At 51.7% G+C, this 24,971-nt stretch overlaps 3 protein-coding genes and 1 non-coding gene across 5 annotated transcripts; 2 read left to right on the top strand and 2 right to left on the bottom strand.

The window, feature by feature from the left end:
• Positions 1-616: 616 nt before the first annotated feature.
• On the bottom strand, positions 617-3,160 carry LOC122388789 (G patch domain-containing protein 11-like). The gene is made up of 5 exons (XM_043380175.1): positions 2,997-3,160; positions 2,438-2,600; positions 2,125-2,203; positions 1,394-1,641; positions 617-1,112 (listed from the first exon to the last, which is right to left on the bottom strand). Exons 1-5 carry the CDS (start codon positions 3,044-3,046, stop codon positions 861-863), a joined length of 792 nt encoding a protein of 263 aa, XP_043236110.1. The 5' UTR covers positions 3,047-3,160; the 3' UTR covers positions 617-860.
• Positions 3,161-3,207: 47 nt separating this feature from the next.
• LOC122388788 (ubiquitin-like-conjugating enzyme ATG10) lies at positions 3,208-4,699 on the bottom strand. Its single transcript, XM_043380174.1, has 2 exons — positions 4,685-4,699; positions 3,208-4,468 (listed from the first exon to the last, which is right to left on the bottom strand). Exon 2 carries the CDS (start codon positions 4,339-4,341, stop codon positions 3,478-3,480), a length of 864 nt encoding a protein of 287 aa, XP_043236109.1. The 5' UTR covers positions 4,342-4,468; positions 4,685-4,699; the 3' UTR covers positions 3,208-3,477.
• Positions 4,700-6,217: 1,518 nt separating this feature from the next.
• LOC122388787 (DNA-directed RNA polymerase III subunit RPC3-like) lies at positions 6,218-23,679 on the top strand. Of its 2 annotated transcripts, XM_043380173.1 has the most exons (10): positions 6,218-6,239; positions 13,775-13,969; positions 14,325-14,446; positions 14,574-14,707; positions 15,192-15,516; positions 15,814-16,031; positions 16,366-16,519; positions 17,365-17,557; positions 20,969-21,136; positions 23,420-23,679. In XM_043380173.1, the coding sequence occupies exons 2-10, from the start codon at positions 13,823-13,825 to the stop codon at positions 23,561-23,563; spliced, it is 1,605 nt and encodes a 534-aa protein (XP_043236108.1). In that variant the 5' UTR covers positions 6,218-6,239; positions 13,775-13,822; the 3' UTR covers positions 23,564-23,679. The 2 variants fall into 2 exon arrangements, with proteins under 2 accessions (XP_043236108.1, XP_043236107.1); XM_043380172.1 differs by lacking the exon at positions 6,218-6,239 and having other exon boundaries at positions 13,697-13,969.
• Positions 22,814-22,885, top strand: Trnam-cau. Its single transcript has one exon. It is a non-coding gene; the product is annotated as a tRNA-Met (tRNA).
• Positions 23,680-24,971: the final 1,292 nt, after the last annotated feature.

The raw sequence follows: 24,971 nt of genomic DNA, 5'->3' as shown, positions 1-24,971 counted from the left end.
GCGATCGTGCTGTCTATCTAATTTCGACGGCACACCCCCGGCCCCATCTATAAAGTGACAGTTCGCTGCCAGCACCTGTGGGGGTGGGTAAAAGGCAAGGAACCACGGTGGACATCCATCTGCTCCGCCGGCCTGGCATTGAGGCAGAGGCACACTGCCCGATGCCGACACCGAATCGATCGCCGACCAACCGAGAAATGTCCGCCGGTTGCAACGGCCTAAACCGTCCCGGCCTGGAAGCTGTGCCAATGAGGAAGGACATCCCACGGTACGTCCTACTGCACTGCCCGCGCCACTGAGTCTGTGGGGCCGTCTCCTCTCACTGAGCAACATCGACGAAATCCAGGGGCTGCGACGCAGGATCACGTGGTGTCCGCCTAGGCCGCTGGATACCGCTCGTACAAGAACAGGACCGAAAACCCACGGCGCTAACCGAGGACGAGAGGAAAATAACAACAAGAAAGGCTATATAAACTTTGGTCTAATGGTCTTGTCCCCTCGCAGCCTCGCCTGTTGTATTGTGGTTTGTGATTACATTTAGATAAGAGCTTTGGGCTGCGGTTTAGCACGCCCTATTCATATCACTAATCGTGTTATCCATTGGGACACTCCACTCACACACAAATATCGAGATGTATTTGCACAAAGTCATGGACATCGATAAGTGGCGACACTAGAGCACGTTTGCATGGGAACGCACGTATGATATATACAAATGCGTAAGCGCGCGTCCCGGCGCGTGTGTATGCGCACTTCACATTCGAGTACATATACGAGCGTGACATCTTCCTAACTGTATCGACGCATCCAAATGTCAGAAAAAAAAATAGGCGTGATTCATTTGCTAGTAGCACACTGATTCAGTGATCATCCCTGGTGTTGCCGGGACAGTTCTCCCTGAGGTCGCGTTCGTCGTCGTAGGCACAGCCGCACCAGATGCAGTAGAAGTGCGTTCGGCGGAGGTAGTCGGTGAGGAGCTCCAGCTGATCGGCTGGTGAGAAGGGGACGGCGTCCTCCTCCGGTTGCTGCTCGGCGTCAGCCTCTGCGTCACCGTCAGCCTCGGAGGGCGGCGGCGGCGGCCAGAACCACGGCTCGGCCGGAGCCGCAATGTCCTGCCGCCGGAGAGGTGGCATCTCAGAGTCAAATATCGACCCATGATACTGGACATCTCCTGGCGTCAATATTACAATGAACCAATGACCCGATATTCAGTTGACATAAAGCACTTAATTAATCGCTACAGATAGTGAACAGATATATAAGACGGTAACTAATAAGTCGGTAATAGACTGATAACCAAGACGGTAAATAGAATACTCTAGCGACGCAAAAAAGAAGAAAATCAAGCACACGTCGAAGTTTAGCATAATGGACAAAATCGGCGATCACCCACCATTTTCGAGTCCAGTTCCTGACAGACCCGCTGACTTTTCATGAGGTCGGCCGTGAGGTGCCGGTCGCTCATCTTGTCGCGCATCCTCCGCCGGAACTCCACGGCGCAGGTGGCCTGCTGGCGGCGCTCGGCGGCTCGGGCGCGCAGCTCCCGTTTGCGCTCCTCCAGCGCGCGCAGCGCCGCCTGCCGTCCGAGCCCCGCGCGGCCCTGATTCAGCTCCGGCCGGATCGGCTCGGTCCGACCGTCACCTGGTGACACAGGACGGTCACCGGATCAGTCTCAGGTCAGGGTCGCAGGTCAGGTGCTCAGCGGTGCCTGGATAAATGCAGCATGAGCGCATGCATGCTCGAACCAACACGAACACGCAAGCTATTAGGTTCTTTGCGACACGACTGAGACTTGTGGATGCAACGTCCATGGACAAGTATAATTTTTCCCGTCTTATTATCTCGTTGCCGTCCTTGAATGGTCAATCCGGAATAATAGCTGCTTAAGAATGAAACTGGTACGTAAATCACATCGCTAATAAATATGCGTCAATTAGTAAGCAGCTGAGTACCAAGTTAGATACACTTAAACCATCATGAAACACCATCAGCCCTACCGTTGTTCCTTCGCGTTTACAAACAGGAAAACGATTATTCGATCAAACTTCAGTGAAGTCATACCAAGTTCAATAAGTAATTCAACGACGCTACAATTACATAGACATGTCGAGTCGTCAACATTACCTTGTTTGCCGATTGCCATTCCAGGTTTGTAGCCCATCATTTGCAGCATTGCAAAGCCTTTGTTGCTAGAGTCGATTGGCTGAAAAGAAAAACAAAGCCTGATTCAATGCGTATTACAAACGGTTTTATTCCACATTTGGTAAGCGAATTGGTGTCTGATAGGTCTCGCTGATAGAGTGTCTGATCTAGTTCCCGGGAGACTAGGGGGTCTGGCCTGAACCCGGGTGGACAAGCAGGGGCGTGTGACCCGGTCGATGGTCCTCGGGTAGGCGGGAGTATCTGACCTGATCCCCCGGTGGGCGGCGGGTCTCACCTTATCCAGGGCGCGCTCGCGCTGCTCCGCCTCTAGGACGTGGGTGGGCCGGTTGCGCTCGCGCCGCTGCTGGTCGGCCAGCTGGCGGCGCCGCTCCAGCCGGTGCTGCCGCTCGGCCTCCCGGCGGAACTGCAGGCCCGGCCGCACGTCCTGGCCGCCGACACTGTGTCACACAGACATAAACACAGTCAGACTTGGCTCACAGAGTAGGTATTATAGCGCGCAGGACCGACCTCGCGGCGAGCTCACTGGCCGACGAGAGAGCGGAACTTTGGCGTGCACCCGCGGGCTGCAGAGCCTACGTAGCGTCCGCGCGCGTCGCTGAGCACGAACATAAAACAGCACAATCGAAGTATGTGGGAAGACAGCAAAACGAGAACGTCGGACGATGAAAAACAAGGTCATAAGGTGTCGCTTTGTGAAATCAGGGTGTGTAGTCAGGGTTCGTTACGCGAAGATTCATCATAGCATAATTGTTTGGCCGGCAAAATTCTTACTTATATCGATTTCAAAACTTATTTCAAGCTGAATATGCCCGCGAGACACTAGGTTCACTTACCATGACTTCAGGAAGTCTTCTGACATGTAGTCTGGCTCCTCATCACTCATTGTAGATGCTTATGATTATCGACTCTTAGAATATATCTGAAAAATTTGATAAATGAAAATATATATTTTCCCGCGGGATCGAAATGGATAGATGAATCATAACGCGCAGCTTTGCCCAGAAATCACAGGCGAACACTCGCATTGCTAACACTGACATTTACCACAGTGCGATACTTTTACTCATCCGAATTACACCAACTTAACACAGAAAGCTTTGTAGCATTTGCAAAGTAATTGCTTTGAGAGGGAGGCATGTGACGGCGATACAGACAAATGCAACAACCGCACCTATGACTGACTCAGGTAATCGGCTACGAATATGAACCACAGAGCAACGGCACATAACACATAAAATACAAACACAATGAGCAAATGCACCGTACGGCGTACGGTGGCAATCACAATACACACCCCTTGACGCACATCACAATCTAAAAAGCATAGGCCTCGTGTAAGGTCAGTCCGCAAATGGGCCCGAACATACTGAGCCAGAGTATAAGGTAGCGGTATGCCCGCTCCTCCTGCTCAGTGCAGAGACCAGTATCGTCAAGTTCACATCCATTGGTCCGGTCCTGATCACTCTGTCCCACTGCTGTTCCGACGTCGCTAGCTGCGGTCTCTACGGCCACGCTACGCTCGAGTTCGACTGTACCACACGGCTGAGACTCTGCGTCGGAACTTTCAGAATTCCTCGGGCCGCCTTGATCAGCACAGACACTGACATCACTCACCCTGCTCTGAGAGTCAGAGAAGGCGACAGCGTCCCCGCCGCAGCTCGGTACCTCCCCGCCGCCGCCGATCACCACCTCCGAGCGGTCCGCAGCAGTTGCCTGTGCCATCAGCCGGGCCGTGTGGCAGGGGTGTACGGCCAGGAACAGCCGGCGCAGCACGGGATGCTCCAGCAGCGACAGCGTGGCCCAGCCGTGGCGCCGGAGGTGGTCGGCGTGCTCTGCGGGCGCCAGACGCCACACCTGCTCTGCCTCCAGCGGCCGGCCGGACAGGTCGCGGCCGGTCATCAGCAGCAGCGGCACGCCGTACGAGCTGCTCAGCGCCACGTGGTGCTCCAGCAGCCAGACGGACGGACACGCCGCCACCGCCGCCGAGTCGGTCTCTCCATCGTCGGAGTCGATGTCGCAGGTATCGTCGGCGGGCGGTGGAGCCGGGACCACAGTCTCTCGCACGAGGAATCTGTCGGCACCAACCTGACGCCACTGCCAGCCGTCGCCCAGCTGCCGCGAGCGACGCAGAAGGCGGGCGCAGCCGGCCCGGAACTGCCGCGAATCTAACTCAGCCATGAGGCTACCGGCTTAGCAGTAACACCACATATGTTGGAAACGGTAAATGAAAGTAGAGGGTCCTAGGGCACGACCATGGCAAACCAATTATGATATGAAAAAATTGTGTGACACACAATGTGGCTTGCTGAAAAAGAAATGAATACTTTCAATTGTAAATACCTAACTTTTCCGAAAAATTCCCTGTTTGACTTTTTGGCACCTGTACTGTAAAAAGAACCACAAGTACATCTGCTAGGGTGCATCACACATTTCATGATTTTACAGAACAGCAGATAATATTTAGAAACATGTGAAGTTGTGAACTACACTTCTAGTTCTGGAAAAAGTCAACTCAACTCACCTAACATGAACAAATATGAATAAATTCAAATTTAGCACCATTTTTATTTCACTTCAGGCTTCATTCAGCTGAGCACATCCATTGTCCAATAAAATGCAATGTCAGATTCAGTCATTATCACAGGGAGAGGCAAAACTGGCCACTTTTTGTACACTTCACAATGGTTGCTGGGATGTGCTCACCAGTGATTGTTCCCTCTAAAAACTCTCCAGCATAAGTTAAATGCATGCCAGTACAGTGTCTCATCTTCATGACACATCAAGGTTCAAGGTACACGGAACATTTCTACAGCCCCTCTTTAACTCTGCATTTGGGCCACATAGTAACACAGAGTGACAGTAAGTCACATCCAAAAGAATGCAAAAATGAGGAAAGTTCAGTGTTCACTTGTCAGGTCAGGTCTCCAGAGGACAAGTATAATCTAAATTTTCCAAAGTTTGGCTTGTTTATGGCTTGGCTAATGAATGTTTATTTATCTTGCATGCTTATCTGTCCTTTGTTGTGCATTGTGATCCAGAGGCAATTTGAAACTGATGAATTTTTTGGAGGGGGGAGGCAAATCATGTTTTGGCCGCATTGTTCCCGCTGGCCCAGTTGGGCCCCTTCAGATCAGACAGTGATGGTGTTCATATAATCAAACTGGTAAGTGGTTGGGACGGGAAATCGGGCATGAGCACTTACGTTTTAGAAACATGGGCTTCTCTGAAAATTAATTTTCTGCCTTGAGTTGGCCCAAATAAGAACAAAAAGAATGAGCTTTCCTAAGGCCAGGCTGAAAAACATGGCAGGTTTTGACGAGATCTCGTCGGGGCAGCTCTCACAATCGGGGCAGAAATCGGGGCAGGAATGAGAAATCTCGAGGCAGAGATAAGAAAAAGATGGGAGCTGGGCTGCCCTGGTACAATTATCCCATTTGGGAACAAGAATTGGGCTGCAACGGGGCTCTCAGCACCCTGATTCAGGGCAGAATTTTGTCTGCCCCGAAAATCTCGTCAAGCTCCCTGCCACCTTTTGCAGACTGGTCCTAAGGTTCACTAAATATGCAAAAAATGACCAATGAAAAAATATCAGTCAGCCCAAGCTTCACTTTATAAGTTTATTTCATCGTAAGTGATATTTTGTGGGTTGTTGAAACTTTGACTCGGCTTAAAAGTTAAAAAATAACATATTTCTCTCATACCACACCTGCTGCGCCGCTTTAGTCGCGAATTTCATAATATCCAGCGTAAGTCAATTTCGATTTCTTGTTGACAGTTATAATTTCAATGACGTCATGAAACCCTAGAAAAAAGTGGCCATGACTGAGCCCATGAAAAATTATTTTGCGGGTATGTATCTGCTACTTAGCGTTATTATCATTTTTCATTCTTTTGTTAGTGATTATATATTCTTAAAATGGTCTTAACTCAATTTTAAAAAAAGAAAACCGTGGTATGTGTACTTGTGATGTCATACCCATTTCAACCATTTCCGTTTTAAATTAAATCAATAAACCATCCTTGTTTTGAGGCATATTTTTTTGATGGAGAGAGTTGTACGTTGTACTATTTGAATGGTTTGGTTTTGACTCATTTTTTGAAAAACTGAGCCTTTTTTTAAATCACTAGGCAAAAAATCAAAATTTTTAAGTTCTCTGCCTCAAACAGGAACGAAAATAGCTCAATTGGATTTGTTGTTAATAAACTGCATCAGAATATACACATTTTGGTATCAGTAGAGCTTTTCATTCTTTTGTTAGTGATTAAACATCCATGAATTTTGAAGCCAACTTGACAATCAGAGGGGGAAAAATTGTACAGGTACCCACTGGCGTGGTGGAGGGAGGCAGTAGGGCTCCTGCTGTCCTCTCTGGTGGCAGTGGGGCACAAGCACAGGCAACATCTAATGGAGAGGCTCAAAGTGGAGAATCTACACGCGCCCCAGCTGTCCCCGGTGGCCAGACTGCAAAGTATGGCAATTTCGACAAGATCTCGTCGGTGCGGGCTTGTTCGGTTGGTGCGCATTTTGGAGTGGTGCGGTGCGGATTTTGCCTGGTGCGGTGCGGATTTGGCTTGGACCTTGATGCGGTGCGGACTTCGCTTGGTCTTCTTACCCGGCCGGGTTTCCTTGTTGACGTTCTTTGGAAAGCCCTACAAATGTGTGCCAGCCACGGTGACGCACGGTGACGGAGAAAGGTTTTAAATTTACTCTACGAACTAACAATTGGGGCAGAACAAATCCATTCTCGCCTCGGAAATTAACGTGATGACGACGTCATTAGAACGAAGACTGGTTGCGGTGGTGACTGGTATGTCACATTTGCGAGCAGCTGGTTTGAATTGCCTATCAGCACGCTACTTTGGAATGACGTCATTAGTTTTACTCATACGAAAGTTTGCTGGGGCGATTTTATCAAGGCTCGTCAAATTCACACGTGACATTTAGCATGTAGAAGGCCCACAGAGAGGGGAGAAGATCCGAATGTCACGTGACCCAATATGCCCTCCGGCGCCCTGTTGACACCGGCGTCCGTCTATTTGCTCTATTTCAAACTTCCGGTACAAGTGCGCGGCGCGGTCCCGTGGTGAGCGTTGCTCGTGAAACTGAAATTGGAGGGGAAATAATTATAGTGAGATGAATGAAGTCCCTTGCATTATAATTGCCTGTGGGTACGGTGCGGATATTTTGGGCTCTCGGCTCGCTTTGGTGCGGATTTTCCGGCTCAGTTTGAAGGGTTGGTGCGGATTTTGAACTTGTGCCGGTGCGCCTCGTCGACCTGCGTGCCATACTTTGCAGTCTGGCCCGGTGGTGACGGCAGGGCACAGGCTGTGCAACGACCACTCACCACCCCAACACAGGCCAGTTCTGCCCCTGCTGCGCAGAAGTGACTAGGTCAGCCTCCAGCTAGCCACAAGCCCAGGAGTCGGTATTAGTAAGCCTGGCGTCACACGAAGATGCCAGATGTCGACGGTTGAGAAATTCCCTAGATATCTAGAGATATTCCTCGGAACGCTGTGTACGCTAAAGTTACTGTCTGATTACCAAAGTTAAGGTCTCAAACGAATCCCCGATTCACGGACTACCTTCACTGAGGTTCATGACCTCCAAGGCCATGACCTTCCAGGTCAACATAAAGGTCAAACGACGGAAACCGCTCTGCACGCCAAAGTTAGCGACCGATTTCCAAAGTTAAGGTCTCAAACGATTCCCCAATTCACGGACTACCTTCACCGAGGTTCACGACCTCCAAGGTCATGACCTAGGTCAACTTCAAGGTCAAATGACAGAAAACGCCCTACACACCAAAGTTACCGACCGATTACCAAAGTTAAGGTCTCAAACGATTCCCCAATTCACGAACTACCTTCACTGAGGTTCATGACCTCCAAGGTCATGACCTTCCAGGTCAACATAAAGGTCAAACGACGGAAACTGCTCTGCACGCCAAAGTTAGCGACCGATTTCCAAAGTTAAGGTCTCAAACGATTCCCCAATTCACGGACTACCTTCACCGAGGTTTACGACCTCCAAGGTCATGACCTAGGTCAACTTCAAGGTCAAATGACAGAAAACGCCCTACACACCAAAGTTACAGACCGATTACCAAAGTTAAGGTCTAAAACGATTCCCCAATTCACGGACTACCTTCACTGAGGTTCATGACCTCCAAGGTCATGACCTTCCAGGTCAACATAAAGGTCAAACGACGGAAACCGCTCTGCACGCCAAAGTTAGCGACCGATTTCCAAAGTTAAGGTCTCAAACGATTCCCCAATGCACGGACTACCTTCACCGATGTTCACGACCTCCAAGGTCATGACCTAGGTCAACTTCAAGGTCAAATGACAGAAAACGCCCTACACACCAAAGTTACAGACCGATTACCAAAGTTAAGGTCTCAAACGATTCCCCAATTCACGGACTACCTTCACTGAGGTTCATGACCTCCAAGGTCATGACCTTCCAGGTCAATATCAAGGTCAAACGACGGGAACCGCTCTGCACGCCGAAGTTAGCGACCAATTTCCAAAGTTAAGGTGTCAAACGATTCCCCGATTCACGGACTACATTCACCGAGGTTTATGACCCTCAAAGTCATGACCTTCCTGGTCAACACCCAGGTCAAATCACAGAAAGCGCCCTACACGCCAAACTTACCTCGGTGAATGTAGTCCGTGAATCGGGGAATCGTTTGACACCTTACCTTTGGAAATAGGTCGCTAACTTTGGCGTGCAGAGCGGTTTCCGTCGTTTGACCTTGATATTGACCTGGAAGGGCATGACCTTGGAGGTCACGAACCTTGGCGAAGGTAGTCCGTGAATCGGGGAATCGTTTGAGACCTTAGCTTTGTTAATCGGTTGGTAACTTTAGCGTGTAGGGCGTTTTCTGCCATTTGACCTTGAAATTGACCTGGGAGGTCATGACCTTTAAGGTCTCGAACCTCAGTGAAGGTAGTCCGTGACTTGGGGAATCGTTTGAGTCCTTAACATTGGATATCGGTCGCTAACTTTGGCGTGCAGAGCGGTTTCCGTCGGTTGACCTTTATGTTGACCTGGAAGGTCATGACCTTGGAGGTCATGAACCTCAGTGAAGGTAGTCCGTGACTTGGGGAATCGTTTGAGTCCTTAACTTTGGATATCGGTCGCTAACTTTGGCGTGCAGAGCGGTTTCCGTCGTTTGACCTTGATATTGACCTGGAAGGTCATGACCTTAGAGGTCACGAACCTTGGCGAAGGTAGTCCGTGAATCGGGGAATCGTTTGAGACCTTAGCTTTGTTAATCGCTTGGTAACTTTAGCGTGTAGGGCGTTTTCTATCATTTGACCTTGAAGTTGACCTGGGAGGTCATGACCTTTAAGGTCATGAACCTCAGTGAAGGTAGTCCGTGACGTGGGGAATCGTTTGAGTCCTTAACTTTGGATATCGGTCGCTAACTTTGGCGTGCAGAGCGGTTTCCGTCGGTTGACCTTTATGTTGACCTGGAAGGTCATGACCTTGGAGGTCATGAACCTCAGTGAAGGTAGTCCGTGAATTGGGGAATCGTTTGAGACCTTAACTTTGGTAATCGGTCTGTAACTTTGGTGTGTAGGGCGTTTTCTGTCATTTGACCTTGAAGTTGACCTAGGTCATGACCTTGGAGGTCGTGAACCTCGGTGAAGGTAGTCCGTGAATTGGGGAATCGTTTGAGACCTTAACTTTGTAAATCGGTCGCTAACTTTGGCGTGCAGAGCGGTTTCCGTCGTTTGACCTTTATGTTGACCTGGAAGGTCATGACCTTGGAGGTTGTGAACCTCGGTGAAGGTAGTCCGTGAATTGGGGAATCGTTTGAGACCTTAACTTTGGAAATCGGTCGCTAACTTTGGCGTGCAGCGCGGTTTCCGTCGTTTGACCTTTATGTTGACCTGGAAGGTCATGACCTTGGAGGTCATGAACCTCAGTGAAGGTAGTCCGTGAATCGAGGATTCGTTTGAGACCTTAACTTTGGTAATCGGACAGTAACTTTAGCGTACACAGCATTCCGAGGAATATCTCTAGATATCTAGGGAATTTCTCAACCGTCGACATCTGGCATCTTCGTGTGACGCCAGGCTTACTAATACCCAGGAGTCTTTGTGTGTTATACACAAATGCAGACCAGTTCGTGAGTAAGCGGGACGACATGTGCATGCTCATCTGTAATGACGAGCCTGACCTGATTATGGTAACAGAGACAATTCCTAAGGCCCAAAAAGTTCCCATAGCCCCCGCTCTCCTTCACATACCTGGGTACACACTCTACACCAATTTCTCGCTATCATCTCCTAATCTTGGATGCAGCGGCATAAGAGGAGTATGCATCTACGCAGCTGATTATCTCAGGGTGTCAGAAGTCTCTCTCAGCTCATCGTCAGTGGAACATGTGTGGCTTAGACTGTCACTGATTGGGAGTGACTGTCTGCTGCTGGGATGCGTTTACCGCAGTCCGTCAAGATCTGATGAAGAGCATGCCACTCACCTGGGTCAGCTCATTCGGCAGGCAAGTTCGATGTCCTACTCGCATCTGGTGATTGTAGGAGATTTCAACTTTCCCCAGATCAATTGGGAAACCGAAGCATCCAACGCGCCTGACACCCATCTTTCTCAAACTTTTCTCGACACGATACATGACTGCTTCCTTTTCCAGCACGTCCGCTCTCCTACTAGATTTCGATTGGGTGAAACTCCAAATGTACTGGACCTGGTGTTTACCAACGAAGAAGGCATGATTCGTAATCTCGAGCACCTTCCTGGACTCGCCAGAAGCGATCATGTTGTCCTGAAATTTACTGTTGTTTGCTATGCGGATGTGTGTACCTCACACCGCCCACCGATTCTACACATCAACTACGAGCGCCTTGCAGGTGTCCTGAGGTCACGAAACTGGGACGATATCAGAAACTTGGACCTGGAAGAAGCATACGAATCGTTCAAGTCGCTAATCACCGGAGACGTAGAAGACTGTTCGGTCAAAAGAAGCGCCCACTCCAGGAAGAACCTCTACATGAATCGGGCGGCGATGCAGCTGAGAAAGAGGAAGCAGGTGCTGTGGGGCGTCTACCGTCAAACCCTCGACAACGTGGATCATGCCCGGTTCGTGAGGTGCAGAAATCAGCTTAGGGGCCTGACGAGAAAACTTCGAAGGGACCACGAGTCAAAGCTGGCATCGAACCTCAGACAGAACCCCAAAGCATTTTGGAGGTACGCCAACTCCAGACTGCGTACCAAGTGCCGTGTTGAAGACCTGATGGATGAAAACGGTGAGCTTGTGTCCAGCAACCGAGCAAAAGCTGAAGTACTAAGCAGGTTCTTCTCCAGCGTCTACACCTCAGAGGGAGCTGAGCCTCCCCCAGCTCTGCCATGCAACTTCCAGGGACCCCCACTGGTTGACGTGGATGTATCGCCACAGAAAGTTGAGGCTAAGCTGGCGGTCTTGAAGCCAACTAGCTCGCCAGGGCCGGATGCTATTCATCCCCGAGTGCTCCGCGAGTCTGCAGGTCCCCTGTCCGTGCCCTTGAGTTTGCTATTTGCAAAATCACTGGAAGCAGGAAGTCTCCCCTCTGATTGGAAGATTGGCGAAGTAGTCCCCATATACAAGAAAGGCGACCGCAGAAACCCCGCGAGCTACCGACCAGTGAGCCTTACGTCCATTCCGTCAAAGGTGCTCGAGTCCATCATCCGCGACCATCTTCTTCAACACTTCACAGACAGTGGCCTGCTGCATGCGGCTCAGCACGGATTTCTCCCGAGGAGATCATGTTCCAGTCAGCTACTGGAGGTGATGGAAGATTGGAGTGCTGCATTGGAGGATGGTGACCCAGTTGATGTCGTATACCTCGACTTCGCCAAAGCCTTCGACTCGGTGCCGCATCAGCGACTCCTCAGTAAGCTGCGCGCCTATGGAGTCGGGGGGAAGCTGCTGAGTTGGATTGAGGCTTTCCTTGTTGGTCGTACTCAGAGGGTTGTGCTGCAGGGGTCGAGGTCTGGCTGGGTCCCCGTCACCAGCGGTATCCCCCAGGGATCGGTCCTTGGTCCCGCCCTCTTCACGATTTTCGTCAATGACATGCCCCAGCAAGTGTCGAGCTGTGTCAAGCTGTTTGCAGACGACACAAAACTCTACCGTCGTGTGACAGGTGACCCTGCCGGCCTACAAGCTGACATCAACGCTCTGGTCAACTGGTCGAAGAAGTGGCTGTTGCCCTTCAATGTGTCGAAGTGCAAAGTGATGCATGTCGGAGGTCTGAATCCTGAGCACACATACTTAATGGATAACGCCGCGATTGAGAGCGTGAGCGAAGAGAGGGATCTGGGCATCATTGTCGACGAGAACCTGAAGTTCCACCAACAAACTGCTGCTGCCATTGCAAAAGCGACCCAGATGTTGGCTGTTGTGAGGCGCTCATTTGCCACCCTCGACGCGATCACGCTGCCTCTGCTGTACAAGTCTGTGGTGAGACCGTTCCTCGAGTATGGCAACATTGTATGGGGGCCATTTGGCAGAGTCAATCAGAAACGGTTGGAGCGGGTACAACGTCGAGCGACTCGCATGGTTGACACCATCAAACATCTCCCATACACCGAGCGTCTGCGCCGACTCGACATACCGTCGCTGTACTATCGTCGTCGCCGAGGGGACATGGTGACAGTGTTTCAGCTGTTCCATGGTGGCATGTCAGTGGTTCCTGAAGCGCTTCCGACCAGACACAGCTCCGACCGCACAAGGGGACATCAGTGGAAGCTGCAGAAACCGAACGCAAGGACGCTCACGAGGAGGAACACCTTCTGCACAAGAGTCGTGAATGACTGGAACTCTCTGCCAGCTTCTGTAGTGTCTGCCACCAGCGTCAATCAGTTCAAGGCCAGGCTGGACGAACACTGGAAAAGCCTGAAGTATGACATTCCATACCCATAAGAGCCCAGACTGTCCTAGTCCTAGAGCTCGATGAGAACGGGATCTCCAGGCCAAGTGGCCTTTTCCCTCCCGATCACTGTGAAGGTAAGGTAAGGTAAGGTATGAATAAACTGACCCACAAAACCTGTGACATACATTTCCGTTTCTATATTCCATTTTTGGTGACCTGACCTTGACCTTGACTTTTGCATGACATTTTATGCAAGGCATCTTGTCTTGGTACCTATCCAAAGAAGAAGAAGAACACGTTAGGAGTAATCAGTATTAGTCCATTATTCACCAACTGCGCTCGAAAGCTGATAATGTAGAAATTTGCCATTTTGTACCCTTGACTTCACCGGTCACCCTGACCTGACTTCTGACCTACTTAGGCAAAAAATGGTTCTGAAGGTCTGTCTTGTTGTGCCTAACATTCAGGACAGACCTGGGACTGGGAGGCAGGCGGTCTTCCCGGGTCCAGCGTGACCTCTCACCAGCTGGCTTTATATAGAAACGCGGTTTAAAGCTTAAACAGTCCTGGAGCTCCCCGGTTGGGAACTCGCTGCGTTTGAGTTATGTGAAAAACGTCTTATCCACTAGGCTCCACTAGGCCACACGGAGGACAATGGATGAATAGCAAACTCGGTGATAACAATGCACATATTGACATTTACAGCTTTTCCATTCTGCTGGCTCTGTTCCAGGTAGCTGATCCTCAGCTGTATTAATTGCCGGGCCGGTTCTGCTCAGTCATGTCCCAGGTGCTGGGACGGCTGTGCGGCCAGGTGGCAGGAGACGCCTTCGGTCCGGTCGTCCAGTCTGTGGTCCAGTACCTATTCACGGCTGGATCGCGACCGCTGCCGGCCGTCATTGTCAACTCGCCCTACCAGCGCAATGAGGTAAGGGCAGCCTGTGCCAAACTGCTGCTGTATATTCCCTGTGATGTGCCATTGGTGCCTTGATTATCATCATCTCACGGCATTTATCGAACGGTATTTATCAGTTTCATTTACGGTATTTATCGAACCTGCACCAAAACCCCGCCCCGTCCACTATCATCGGCCCTCGCTATCTTCGACCACTCCATCCATTTGAGCTCACTCATGCTATCCCTCTTATCTAAACTTGTCCGCTCCTCGTAACCCCTGCCGTCACTCGCTCCTACCCTCTAGTTTCACCTCGCCTGCTCCCCCTGACATCCCCCGCGCTCTGTCACACCTCCGTGCTCTGTCTCACGTCCACCTCTGTCTGCAGGTGAAACTGGCGCTGCAGGTGCTGCTGCAGCACCACATGGTGACGTTCTCCGTGACCCGCACCTCGATGGTCGAGTACACTCTCCATCCGGACCGGGTACTGCTGCTCCTTCGTTATGCCAGGTGAGAGATTGCCTTCCCCGCTGGTACCGCATTGTCAGGGTGTGTGAACTGGCTACGAACGGGACTGGTACAGTGGTTATCATGATGGTTGGGTGCTGATAGGTGCTGGCTGTGGCGCTTTTGACAGGTTTCTGCTGTTGATCAAGACCCGGTTTGGCGTGGAGCAGGAGGTGATTCTGGACGAGCTGCTCCGTCAGGGTCAGGACTCGGCGTTCCAGCTGGTCGTCCGGGTCACCAAGCGGATCAACGAGTCGCTCGAAGGTAATTAGTGGCAATTACATTCTCTACATTTTCAGTATAGAATAAAGGTGGCTGCTGAGACGACTTTTTGTCGGTTTTTGGTCTAGGCTGACGCAGATGCCTCATTTCGCGCTGTTTTTGGACGAAATGGTTACTGACATGCGACCAGTAGGATTGGTTGCTATTCGCGTATTTCCAACCGTTTTGGGCTACATAGCCATGCTTGGAGGACGACTGTATTGGCTACTTAAAATTTCATGACGTCTTTATTGACACCTTAGAAGGCTGCTCCTTTGACAAATACCTAAGCATTGGATCTCAAAAATGATATTTGCTACTGTCATTTTGTTGTCCACCTTGTGTCTTTCTTGTCAGCGAAATATCTGCTACTCCGTAGTCTTCCGTTGTCAATGCAATATGCATGCATCGTGTAGTTGCTGCCCCTCCGCCCCGCTGTTTTTCCTACAGACTGACTCATTCCATTCCTACCATCCCTGTTCCGCAGAGGGCGGTAAGCGCGTACAACCCTCCACGATCCGTGACAAGTTCTGTGAGCTGGTGCGCGGCCACTACCTGCAGCGGTGTGCGTGTCTGGCGCCGCCGCCGGACCCGTCGGCTCCTCCGCCGGCCGAGGACGCGCCGCCACCGCCGCCCGTAGTGGAGGGTGTACCGCCGCTGGTGGAGCCCGAGGGGGAGCGCGCCTTCATGCCGCCGGCGCAGCTGGACATGGGGGCCGTGCAGCGCGCGGTGGACGGGAGGCCCGGACGACCGCCGCCCGACGACCCCGTCCGGTGGAGGGTCAACTTCTCTCGGCTGGACGAGGAGTTCCGGTGAGTGGGAGTGGGAGACGGCCGCCCTGTCCAGTGACGAGATGAGGGATACTAAGAGAAGCTCTGAATGAGAGATGCTGATGTAGAACGTAGCGTCCAAGGGAGGCGTTGAAGACTGACAACATACATCATTCGCTGCTATGTTACCGACTTACCGAGCAATGCCGAATTTAAAGTAAATTTTGTATTGAAATCCGTTCGTAATACTCGTAGGTATTTACCTGGCTCATATTTCTGCGGCGAATGTGGACTTTATGTAGCGATGGACTGACGGCTCTCCCCTCCCACCGTTCGCAGTGACCAGCTGGTGCTCAACTCTGTGTCCCGCACCTGCGGGGAGCCGGCCGCCGATGTGATGCGACACCTGATGGCGCTGGCGGCACAGACCAGCCGACCCTGGTCGCCCGAGTGCGGCCCAGTGGCGCTCACCGAGCTCAAAGACCGGCTCACGCGGCTCTCCAACTCAGTGCACGCCGATGCAGTCCGGTACTGCGAGCAGTACGTCAGGATCATGAGTGAGTTACTGCGGACAGTACGTCCGGATCATGAGTGAGTCACTGCGATCTGTACATCCGGATAATGAGTTACTGCGGGGCGCGAGCAGTAAACAGGTATACATGGGTGCATCTGCTGGGCTTGGTTTGAATGGTGCTGCCACCTGCCACCTAGAAGATAAGCAATGATGAACTTTGCTGGGCGGTCGGCGTATGACGTTATAGTTTGCCCGTTTCTGAAGTATGTGTACCCGAAGCATTTGTTAAAAGTAGCGTACTGCATCTCCCCTCGTCCGCAGCGGACGGACAGCGGCTGACCATGCTCCTCCTTTCCCCGCCTCTCCTCGCTCACCAGGCGAGGGCGAGACGCCGTACCTGGTCCGGTTCGGGGACGCCGGCGGCGGACAGTACACCCTCAACATGAAGCGCGTGATGCAAAACTTTGGCTGGGCTGTGGCCGAGAATGTGGTCCAGGAGAGGTTCGGCTCGCGCGCCGGCCGCATATTCCGGTAAGGACTGGGAAGAGAATTGAGGGCATGGGGCGGAATATCATGGTAATTGTAGTCTGACAGGACGAGGGGGTTGTGCTTGTTTTGTTTTGTTGGGATAGGCCCTTTCGGTCTGACGAGACCATTTCAGGGCCGGAGGGATGATAGGAATTAGGGGGAGACATTGGTCTGGGCGAGCACCCTGGGTGAGTCGCCGGGGCTGAGCCTATCCAGCAGACAGGCCGACCAGTCCCCCAAGCACTCACCGCACCCGGCTACGGGCGTGCTCTTACGGGCAATCCCGCATGGGATAAAGTGTCCCGTCCAGCCCGGAGCAGGGGAAAGAGGCGTGGAGGAGAATGATCTGTCTGTCCTGAGGATGGATAACAGGGAACGGAGCGCGAGTGGGTTATTCCGGGGTTAGGATAAGTTCGAGCGATGGCTAGTGGCTAGTGGAGCTGTAAGGGTAGGGATAGAAAAATGAGCGGAGCGGCGGAATTCTGGTATGCTTGAACGTTTATCTACTGCTCATGAATCATCTCTGCTTGGCAGGCCGAATAATTCAACTCGATTAGGGTAGATTGTATTAATTTAAGAAAGAATACTGCCCGTCCAGTAGAGTTGGTAGTCAGTAGCTGCAACAACGCTTTTTGGAAGCACGTCATAATTAACCCACTGCTTTAGTAGATTAATGAATGGATCTTGGCCGATTTGCACTGATGGATTGTGTGTAGATTACGTAAGGCCAATGTATGCGTGCCTCCTAATGTTCGGCCTCGCTCAGTCAAAGGTACTATCAGCTCATTCTTCCCCAAACGAAGCCCATAGCGTCCCGAGAAATGACAGTTTCGTCCATGATCGCTCAGGCTGATCCGGTCCAAGCGGTACATCGAACAAGACAAGATCCACGAGTGGGCCATGATCCCGCCCAAGGAGGCCAAGTTGCTGACCTACCAGCTGCACCAGGCCACCTTTGTCAGCGTCTGTGACCTCCGCAAGCCTGGTCAGCAGGTGGCGCCCGGCCGGCTGGTGTTCCTCTTCCACCTGGACTTTAACCACGTGAGTGGGCCGGCGGATGAAGGGGGAGGGGGAGGTAGTTTGGGAGTGGGACGGGGACTGCGTGTGCGGGCTTGTGTTGATGTGGAAGTGCAGTACGGGATGTGGTGTGTGGAGAGATAGGATCCATCTGTATGTCGGACACGGTACTGGGGCTCGCGGGTCTTTGGTCACGAAGCTGGTTACGTGGAAAAAGTACGGTTGGATGAGATAAGTCCCATTTTCGTTCTATGTGTCGTGCTGATGACATGTTTCACTTGGCGGCACCAGTAAGTACATAGTCATTAGTACTTCCAATGAAACTTAGCAAAATTAAACCTAGCAGTAAAACGACGTTTAGTTTCATGCTTCATATCTATTACAATGCGTGCTCACATCCAAAAATAAGTTCCTCTTGCGGTAACCGTTACGCTCGTCCCCAATGACCTTTGGTCTAGCCTGATCGATCTTCCTGCTCCCTTGGCTTGCCGTGAACGGTGAGAGCGTGCATCCTGTACACTAATAGCGCGGCTATGGGACCTCCAGTTCATGGGCGGCGAGGTAGCGCCGTCAGAGGCACGGTCCGCCCTTTCTGGGGGTGTTCTGCACCCTGAGTAGTTATAGCGCGACCTCCGTCGCGATTGGCCGGTGATGGAGTGAGCTCTGTCACGGCGCTGAACACACGTCCAGGGGATCGATACTGGTCGGCGGTCAACGGTCGGGGTCAGCGTATGACACCTGCCGTACTTCGGTGCAAGCACGGGGTACGGGCTACGGAGTACACAACACCGAACAGAATAGCGACAGTGGTTCAGGGTCACACTAAATCTTATCGGACACAGTCGTGGCGAATGCACGGTCTTTCACGGGATACCTACCGCGTTATGAATGCTTGATAAGGTACACGAAGAGACTAACACGATCCTTTTGCTTTGAACACGCTGTGCCTGTCGGCAGTAGCAAAGTTTGCACCGTGAAATGCGTTTTGTCGTCCTGTTGCGATTCTGTGATCGCTCTAATCCTGTGCCTTGTCGGGATTGGAAGGTTTCACTGCCATCTATTTCACGCGCGCCCGTCGACTTACACTGGCCGAGAGCTATTCGAAACGATCCCAGCGTTGCTTTTAGGTCATTAAAATCGTGGCGTTGTGGCCAGTCATTCGCCGGCTCAGTCCATTTATGAATTGGTACCATCCTTGCTGGCGTGGCGAGCGGCTGAGTCGGTGGCTAGGCTGGTCGGCGATAGCCAGTATCTGCATACCTTCCCCTCCCCTTTCAGTCCAACTGCCACCCTTGACCATGACCATGACGACTGACCGTCCTGCTGGCCAGACAGTGGCAATAGGGACCCGTGTAATCAGCACATAGGCCGCCCCACTGGCTACTCAGACATCACATTTACATTCCTCAGTGGCGGATCGCCTGCGATTCAGAAATGTCCGAATAGCACTCGAGTAGTTGGGTATGTGTCGTCATATGGCTTTTGTATGGCTTCCCGTATATTTTTGATGCATGTAATTGCCAAGAAATGACGCTATACAACTTGCTGAAACTCCCAAACTGTATCAGCTCTCGATCTTGCCTCATTTTATGCTATTGCTGGCCAAACGTCGAGTAGTTTTGCGGCTATTTTGGATGATGCGTTCCATATGTTTCCATGCGTTTCAACCTATGGCATTCAGCAAGTGGACGAGGCAAGGCATTTGCCGCGACACTACACAAAGGTTTTGTGCGCACTTGACGCAAACATCAATAACTAACCGGTTTCGTGTGCCGACTCCTCATGGCCGTGTTCCTCGCTCTGATGGAAAACTGTCACGGGGTCGTCAGTTTGCGATCAAAGGAATTCACCGCCGTGGATCGGGAATGGAATATGAAGTAGAATGGATAGAGTGGAGCGAGCAGCCAGATATATGTATGAAAGAGCAGGTTCACAAGATTCGTGGACCAAATTACAAAACATTTGCCTCATTTTTATATTGGTTATTTGTTGTCACCAACAGTGGTCACTAGTCAATGACTTGGTAAGTTCATAGCTCTTGCCAAGCCATTGCACCACTAGACAGGCTAGGGTTCACCGGAACAGTCCCTTTCAAGCTTGAATCATATTGATGGTTCCCAACAAGATGGTTCGATGTGGCTCGATGGATGGTTCCTTAGTGCTGTTTTGTGATTTTAGGGGAGAAGCAAAACACCACTGATGCGGCTGTGACACACAAAATCACTTAGAGCATTCTTGCACTCGATAGTAAAGCGCAGGAAGCAGCTAGCGGTACGGGTGTTTTTCTTCCTGCGCTGCTCGTGAAGCCGAGTCGACTGGGTTTACAAATCTCAATTTTGATAAATTTGATACTGGAGGATGTTATGCTGCGAACCCTAAATATACCTACCATCACGTCTTGTTCTGTATATGAACGTCAAGTCCCAGGGCATTGAGTGGCACCGGCTTTCATTTGCTGGACTAATCCACACTTGGGCCACATTACTGGCATTATTTATGACCCTTTGCCTCATCGCTGGAGGCGTGCCTCCCATTTTACGGTTTTGATGGCCACTTTGATGTCGCTATCAGCTGACGTCCAGGCGCACTACCTGATGCCTCAGCGGCGTTTTCACGCTATATCTGAGCCCATTGGGTCATTCTGACGCCTGTAAAGCCGCAGTTTGGGCCGCTGGGTATGCCAGGAGGGCGTTCTGTACGGGTCCTGCCCAGCCCTGTCGCCGTCGCCGGACGCGTGTGCAAATGTCGGGGTGGTCGCCAGGCAGCGGAGGATGCGGCGCTTCACCTCGGAATGTGATTGGTTTCAGTCACACACTCCGGTGTCGCGCCGTTCGGTAGGACCGTCCGTCCGCCGCCGGCTGGGTTGGCCGCTCCATGTGTCGTTAGCTGGCACGCCGCTGACCGGACGGGCACGCTGGCGGTCCGGTCAGATCCGGTCCGAAATGATGTGGAACGGAACTTATGGGGACACGGAAAGTCATGTTGTGGTGCGTTACCCTGTTTCGGTGGTTATATCGCATCAGCTTATGATAATGATTTTACAATTTTAAGTGCTTTCCCGAGTCCCGAACAATAATTAAATCACCGGTCTGTGTCCCAATTGGTCTGCTCTCTCCATGTGGTAGTCGATCTGCCCCGACGTCTTGTCCGTGGTTCATTTGACCTGCCCTTGCGTCAGCTGACCTGACCTACCTCTGCTGCGTTGGCCGCTGCTCTACCCTTTGAGTGTCCTGTTCATATTCTAGCTAACATCCCCGCCTTACCTGTGCCCCACTTTTGGCGTACCCGTCTCTGACCGCTTGGCTATCTGACCTGTCTCTGCCCCAGTTGACCTATCATACCCTGATTGTGTCACCAGCTGACCCGCCTCAGCCTCCTGCTGCGGTTGACCTGTCCGTGCCCAGCTGACCCACCCTCCTCTCTCCGCGCCGTCAGCTGACGCGGATGCTGATCGAGACGTGTTACCGGGCGCTGCTCAACATGTTGACGTCCCGCGCGGCGGAGGCCAGCCGGCACCAGCGGCTGTACGACAAACAGCAGCGGGTGGAGACCCTCCTGGCTACGATGAGGCAGCAGGGCGTCGACGACGACCAGATCGCAGAGGTGAGACGGCGTGTGAAAGTAGTGGTCCAAATAGGGGACCTTGGGAAATCCCCTACTTAGGTCACAAGTCACAACCTTTCGACGACGACCAGATGGCAGAGGTGAGACGGCGTGATACCTGTGTGATGGGTAGCCCCAATAGGCGACCTTGGTGTATTCTCTACCCAGGTCACCGCCCTCCGACGACGATCAGATAGGAGACTTGAGACGGCGACAACGTTGATCTCTGATTTAATCGTAATACTGGAAGCTATTTTCCTACTGAGTGCATTTTATAACAAGTTACCTTTCTCACTTTCGGGTTTTTATTTTTGTTTATTTGCTCAAATGATTTATTTTTCTTTCTTTGTCATATTGTATTGTACTCTTTTTTGCCAATACCTCCCAGAAATACCATTCCTGATCGGGCCTTTGATTATCGGGCTGGCCGTTTCTCCCGAGTTCATCAATTCAATCAGGGCGACAGAAGCTGTTACGAACCGTAATACGACGCTCACAAACCCACTCCGCGCTCGGTCAGCCTTTGTTTCAATCTACCCGCAACTTCTACCGACCTCCGGTGGTCTACTGATGTCCGTCTGACCAGTCCGCTCCGATCGGGCGCCCCGGGCGGTCACTGATTGAATTACAGACGACCGTCGGCTGCCGAGACCGACGTGCCAAATTGGCCTGACCGACAGCTGCCGGTCCGATTTGGCCCTCATTGCTCCCACTAACTGCGGCATTCACTTCGAATTACTTGATTGGAAGTCGTGCTACTTTCATTGCCAACATTGGATACGACATTCGAATGAGTTACGCCGCTCTGAACACTCGATAATTAAGCGGCTGGATTGGCGGTATTGATTGGCGCTAGTCGCTTCGCGTGCACGATAACAACAAAACTGTTACCATATTTTACACAGCTCCTTGCAGAGGTCGGGGACCCTGTCGTTAGCTAGGGGAGGGGAGGGGACGGGGTGTAATGGCTGCTCACCATTCGTTGGCTAGAGTGCATGTTGTGCAGCTGTGAATCTGCGGCAACCTGGAGCGGACAAAGAGGACCGTATCGCGCTCCTCCTGCCTGCTGCCCTCTCCACTCACACCCGCCGGTGAGCTACTTTAGCCCGGACACGTCTCTCTCTCTCTCTCTCTCTCTCTCTCTCTCTCTCTCTCTCTCTCTCTCTCTCTCTCTCCTCTTTCCCCCTCTGTCGCCCTCTCTCCCCTCTCGATGACACCGGTCGCTCTCCGTTCTTTCACAGTGATCGTTGACCAGCATTCCGTTCCTTTACTGACTTTACGAGTTACGACTGTCGACCATTCATAGATTAGGTGCCAGTCACTGCCGACAAGCCGGTGGCATCATTTACAGCGCTATTAGTGCTCCTACTAACCCAGTCTGTCCTACTGTCCCCTGACTATCCTGTTGACTCCGACCGGTCTCTGCATAAACCACAGGCGGCTGTCGCCTGTCGGTCGACCTGGGACGAACGAACAGCGACTCCGACATACTGGATAGTGGTGCCGTCCGCAGGTGCATCGCTGACTTTAGAAATTATTGCGGCGTTGGCAAAGGATGCATGATTTATGATTTTGTGGTTTGCTGGGTAGCACAGCTCGTACAATTTTATGTCTAGTTAGTGTGGCTGTAATACTGCAGAAGCATCATGTCACGCTCCGGGACCCCGAAAGCCAGAAAGCAGAGTGGCGCAGTGGAAGCGTGCTGGGCCCATAACCCAGAGGTCCGTGGATCGAAACCACGCTCTGCTACATTTTCGGTCCTGACTGACGAAGATGTTAGGTGTGCGCCGGAGTCTGGCCTATTCTTTTGAGATAAGTGACGCTGTGTGTCATGCCATTTTCAACTTTCAATGCCAGAGAATGCGTAAACTCATTGTTTTCCACAAACAAATTTGATGTATTTGAACGTGCACATATCACAAAAACTTGGTCCGGTGACCGGTCCAGGCAACAAGAAGTCTGATGATGGCGTTTGCGACGGCCCGGATTTTAGCTGATATAACACCGCACTACTCGGTATCGTGATCTCAACAGACATGTGGTTGTGTGACGTGCTGCGCCTCCCTGATAGCCCGCCGCACTGCTTTTGATCCCCTATTATGACCCGTTCGCCGTCTCCGCCATATAGGTAAGGCGCCGTCTGTGACCAGCTGTGACGCACACGACCCTGTGACCATACGTATTGCCACGTAACACTGTAACCCCATGTAACTCACGTTCACGTGATCATTGACCCGTTGTGACCCCTGCGGCCCCATGTGACCTCTGCGCCCTCCCCGCCAGGTGGAGGAGGCGCTGACAGAGCCGGAGCGGGCCGAGCTGGCGCGCGCCGCCGCTGTCACCGACCGGCTCTCTCTGGCCGAGACGCAGCTCGACCAGACTCTGTTTCTGCTGCAGACCTGCCTGCGCTACAGCGCCATGAAGTGATACACCGACCCCACACTGTCGCTGTTATTGTAAAGGAACTGACTTCCTTGGGCTCATGTGTTTGTTATTGGTGTGTACGGGTGTGATTCAGGTGACAATATAGACGATGGTTTGTACTCACGGATTGTGATGAGTGGGTTGGTCGCCACCGAGCGCCAAGGATGCAGAAGCATAGTTGACAAACATGCCGCTTTGGTGCTGTAACTATCCTCTTACGGAGTGACGTTAGCCGCCGCTAGCCGCCGCTAGCTGGACGGGGGCTGAGGGGTTGCCACTGCCATTAGAGCTAACCGCAAGGGATTCAGGGGAAAACAACAACATTTTATTGTCGGTCTGGGTCTTCAGAAATGACGGCATGTCTAGGTGGTGTGAAAAGACGGTTAGTCGGTGGCCATGAAAGGGCATTTTTATCAGTATGGCCCTTAGAGCTTTGTTGTGTCTGAGACAATGCCAGACAATTATTTGCCTACGTAGAAACGGTGTTAGGAGGTTTGAAGGTCAAGGTCAGGCAATAACTAGGAGGTCATACATAAGGTGTGTTGTTACTTTTTCTTAATCAGTTCTGTTTACAAGTAACAAAGGTCGGTGCTCGGTACATGCTATTAATGTCGAGAAGCACAACAAAATTACTGTCATTTGCACTGTTTTCATATTTTTAACGTGCACCGTGATGATATGATAGCTCTGAATACCTTTATCCTGTGGATGGTGTGACAGGGTCCTGTGTGTCATTCGGTGACCTTCAACTGCCATGTGACAGACGGTGTCTTGTGATGGACTCGACTTGAATGACAGTACCGGCTCTGGACGGTATAATGATCCGTCCGACGGGCGGTGGCCGCTTGTTTGCCATTGCAATAATTGATCAGTCGGTCGGACATCCTCTGCACACACTGTGCTATTGTTTTACCGGCAAAGAACACCACTTTTCCTCGCATCAGTACTCAGTTGGGACACCCGTCTCTTGACGTCCCAAAAGGAAGCTTTCTAGTGTGACAGGACTACGCGATCGGACATAGACCACTATATGCCATCTGCAAAGGTATATAGTGGTCTATGGATCGTAGTATTCTTTGGGCCCGTCTTCCTCCAGATGATCTTCATGCGAGGAAGTTTCCTGCTGTACGCCGTTGTCGCTTATAGTGATCTGGCCGGACATGGCGCCTAATCTCCGTGTTAGCGAGCCACCGAGGTGTGTCTGCGCCCGCCGCAGAGCCAAGGCCCAGCCCAGGTACAGCCTACGGGGTTCGAGAAACAAGGTTGTGATTGCCCACAATGCGGTCTTATAACGTGTCTGCTCATCGAGCCTGGGTATCGAGCCTGGAAGCCATTGAGGGTAGGTAATTCGAGGTAGCTTTAAGCGGCAATGATTTCTGTCAGTTTCGCTGACCTTTTGCTCTGTGCGTAT

Source organism: Amphibalanus amphitrite, unplaced genomic scaffold, assembly GCF_019059575.1.
Source record: "Amphibalanus amphitrite isolate SeventyFive unplaced genomic scaffold, NRLGWU_Aamphi_draft 000335F_arrow, whole genome shotgun sequence".
Taxonomy (NCBI): domain Eukaryota; kingdom Metazoa; phylum Arthropoda; class Thecostraca; order Balanomorpha; family Balanidae; genus Amphibalanus; species Amphibalanus amphitrite.
This window is presented reverse-complemented; position numbering and strand designations above follow the sequence as displayed.

Bases quoted from the DNA above. Each gene is read 5' to 3' on its own strand.
- LOC122388787 (XM_043380173.1), top strand. From the start codon at position 13,823: ATGTCCCAGGTGCTGGGACGGCTGTGCGGCCAGGTGGCAGGAGACGCC. The intron at 17,558-20,968 runs GTGAGTGGGCCG...CCGCGCCGTCAG, and splicing joins TCCACCTGGACTTTAACCAC to CTGACGCGGATGCTGATCGA. The intron at 21,137-23,419 runs GTGAGACGGCGT...CCTCCCCGCCAG, and splicing joins ACGACGACCAGATCGCAGAG to GTGGAGGAGGCGCTGACAGA.
- LOC122388788 (XM_043380174.1), bottom strand. From the start codon at position 4,341: ATGGCTGAGTTAGATTCGCGGCAGTTCCGGGCCGGCTGCGCCCGCCTT.
- LOC122388789 (XM_043380175.1), bottom strand. From the start codon at position 3,046: ATGAGTGATGAGGAGCCAGACTACATGTCAGAAGACTTCCTGAAGTCA. The intron at 2,204-2,437 runs GTGAGACCCGCC...TTTTCTTTTCAG, and splicing joins GCGAGCGCGCCCTGGATAAG to CCAATCGACTCTAGCAACAA. The intron at 1,642-2,124 runs GTAATGTTGACG...CTGTGTCACCAG, and splicing joins AATGGCAATCGGCAAACAAG to GTGACGGTCGGACCGAGCCG.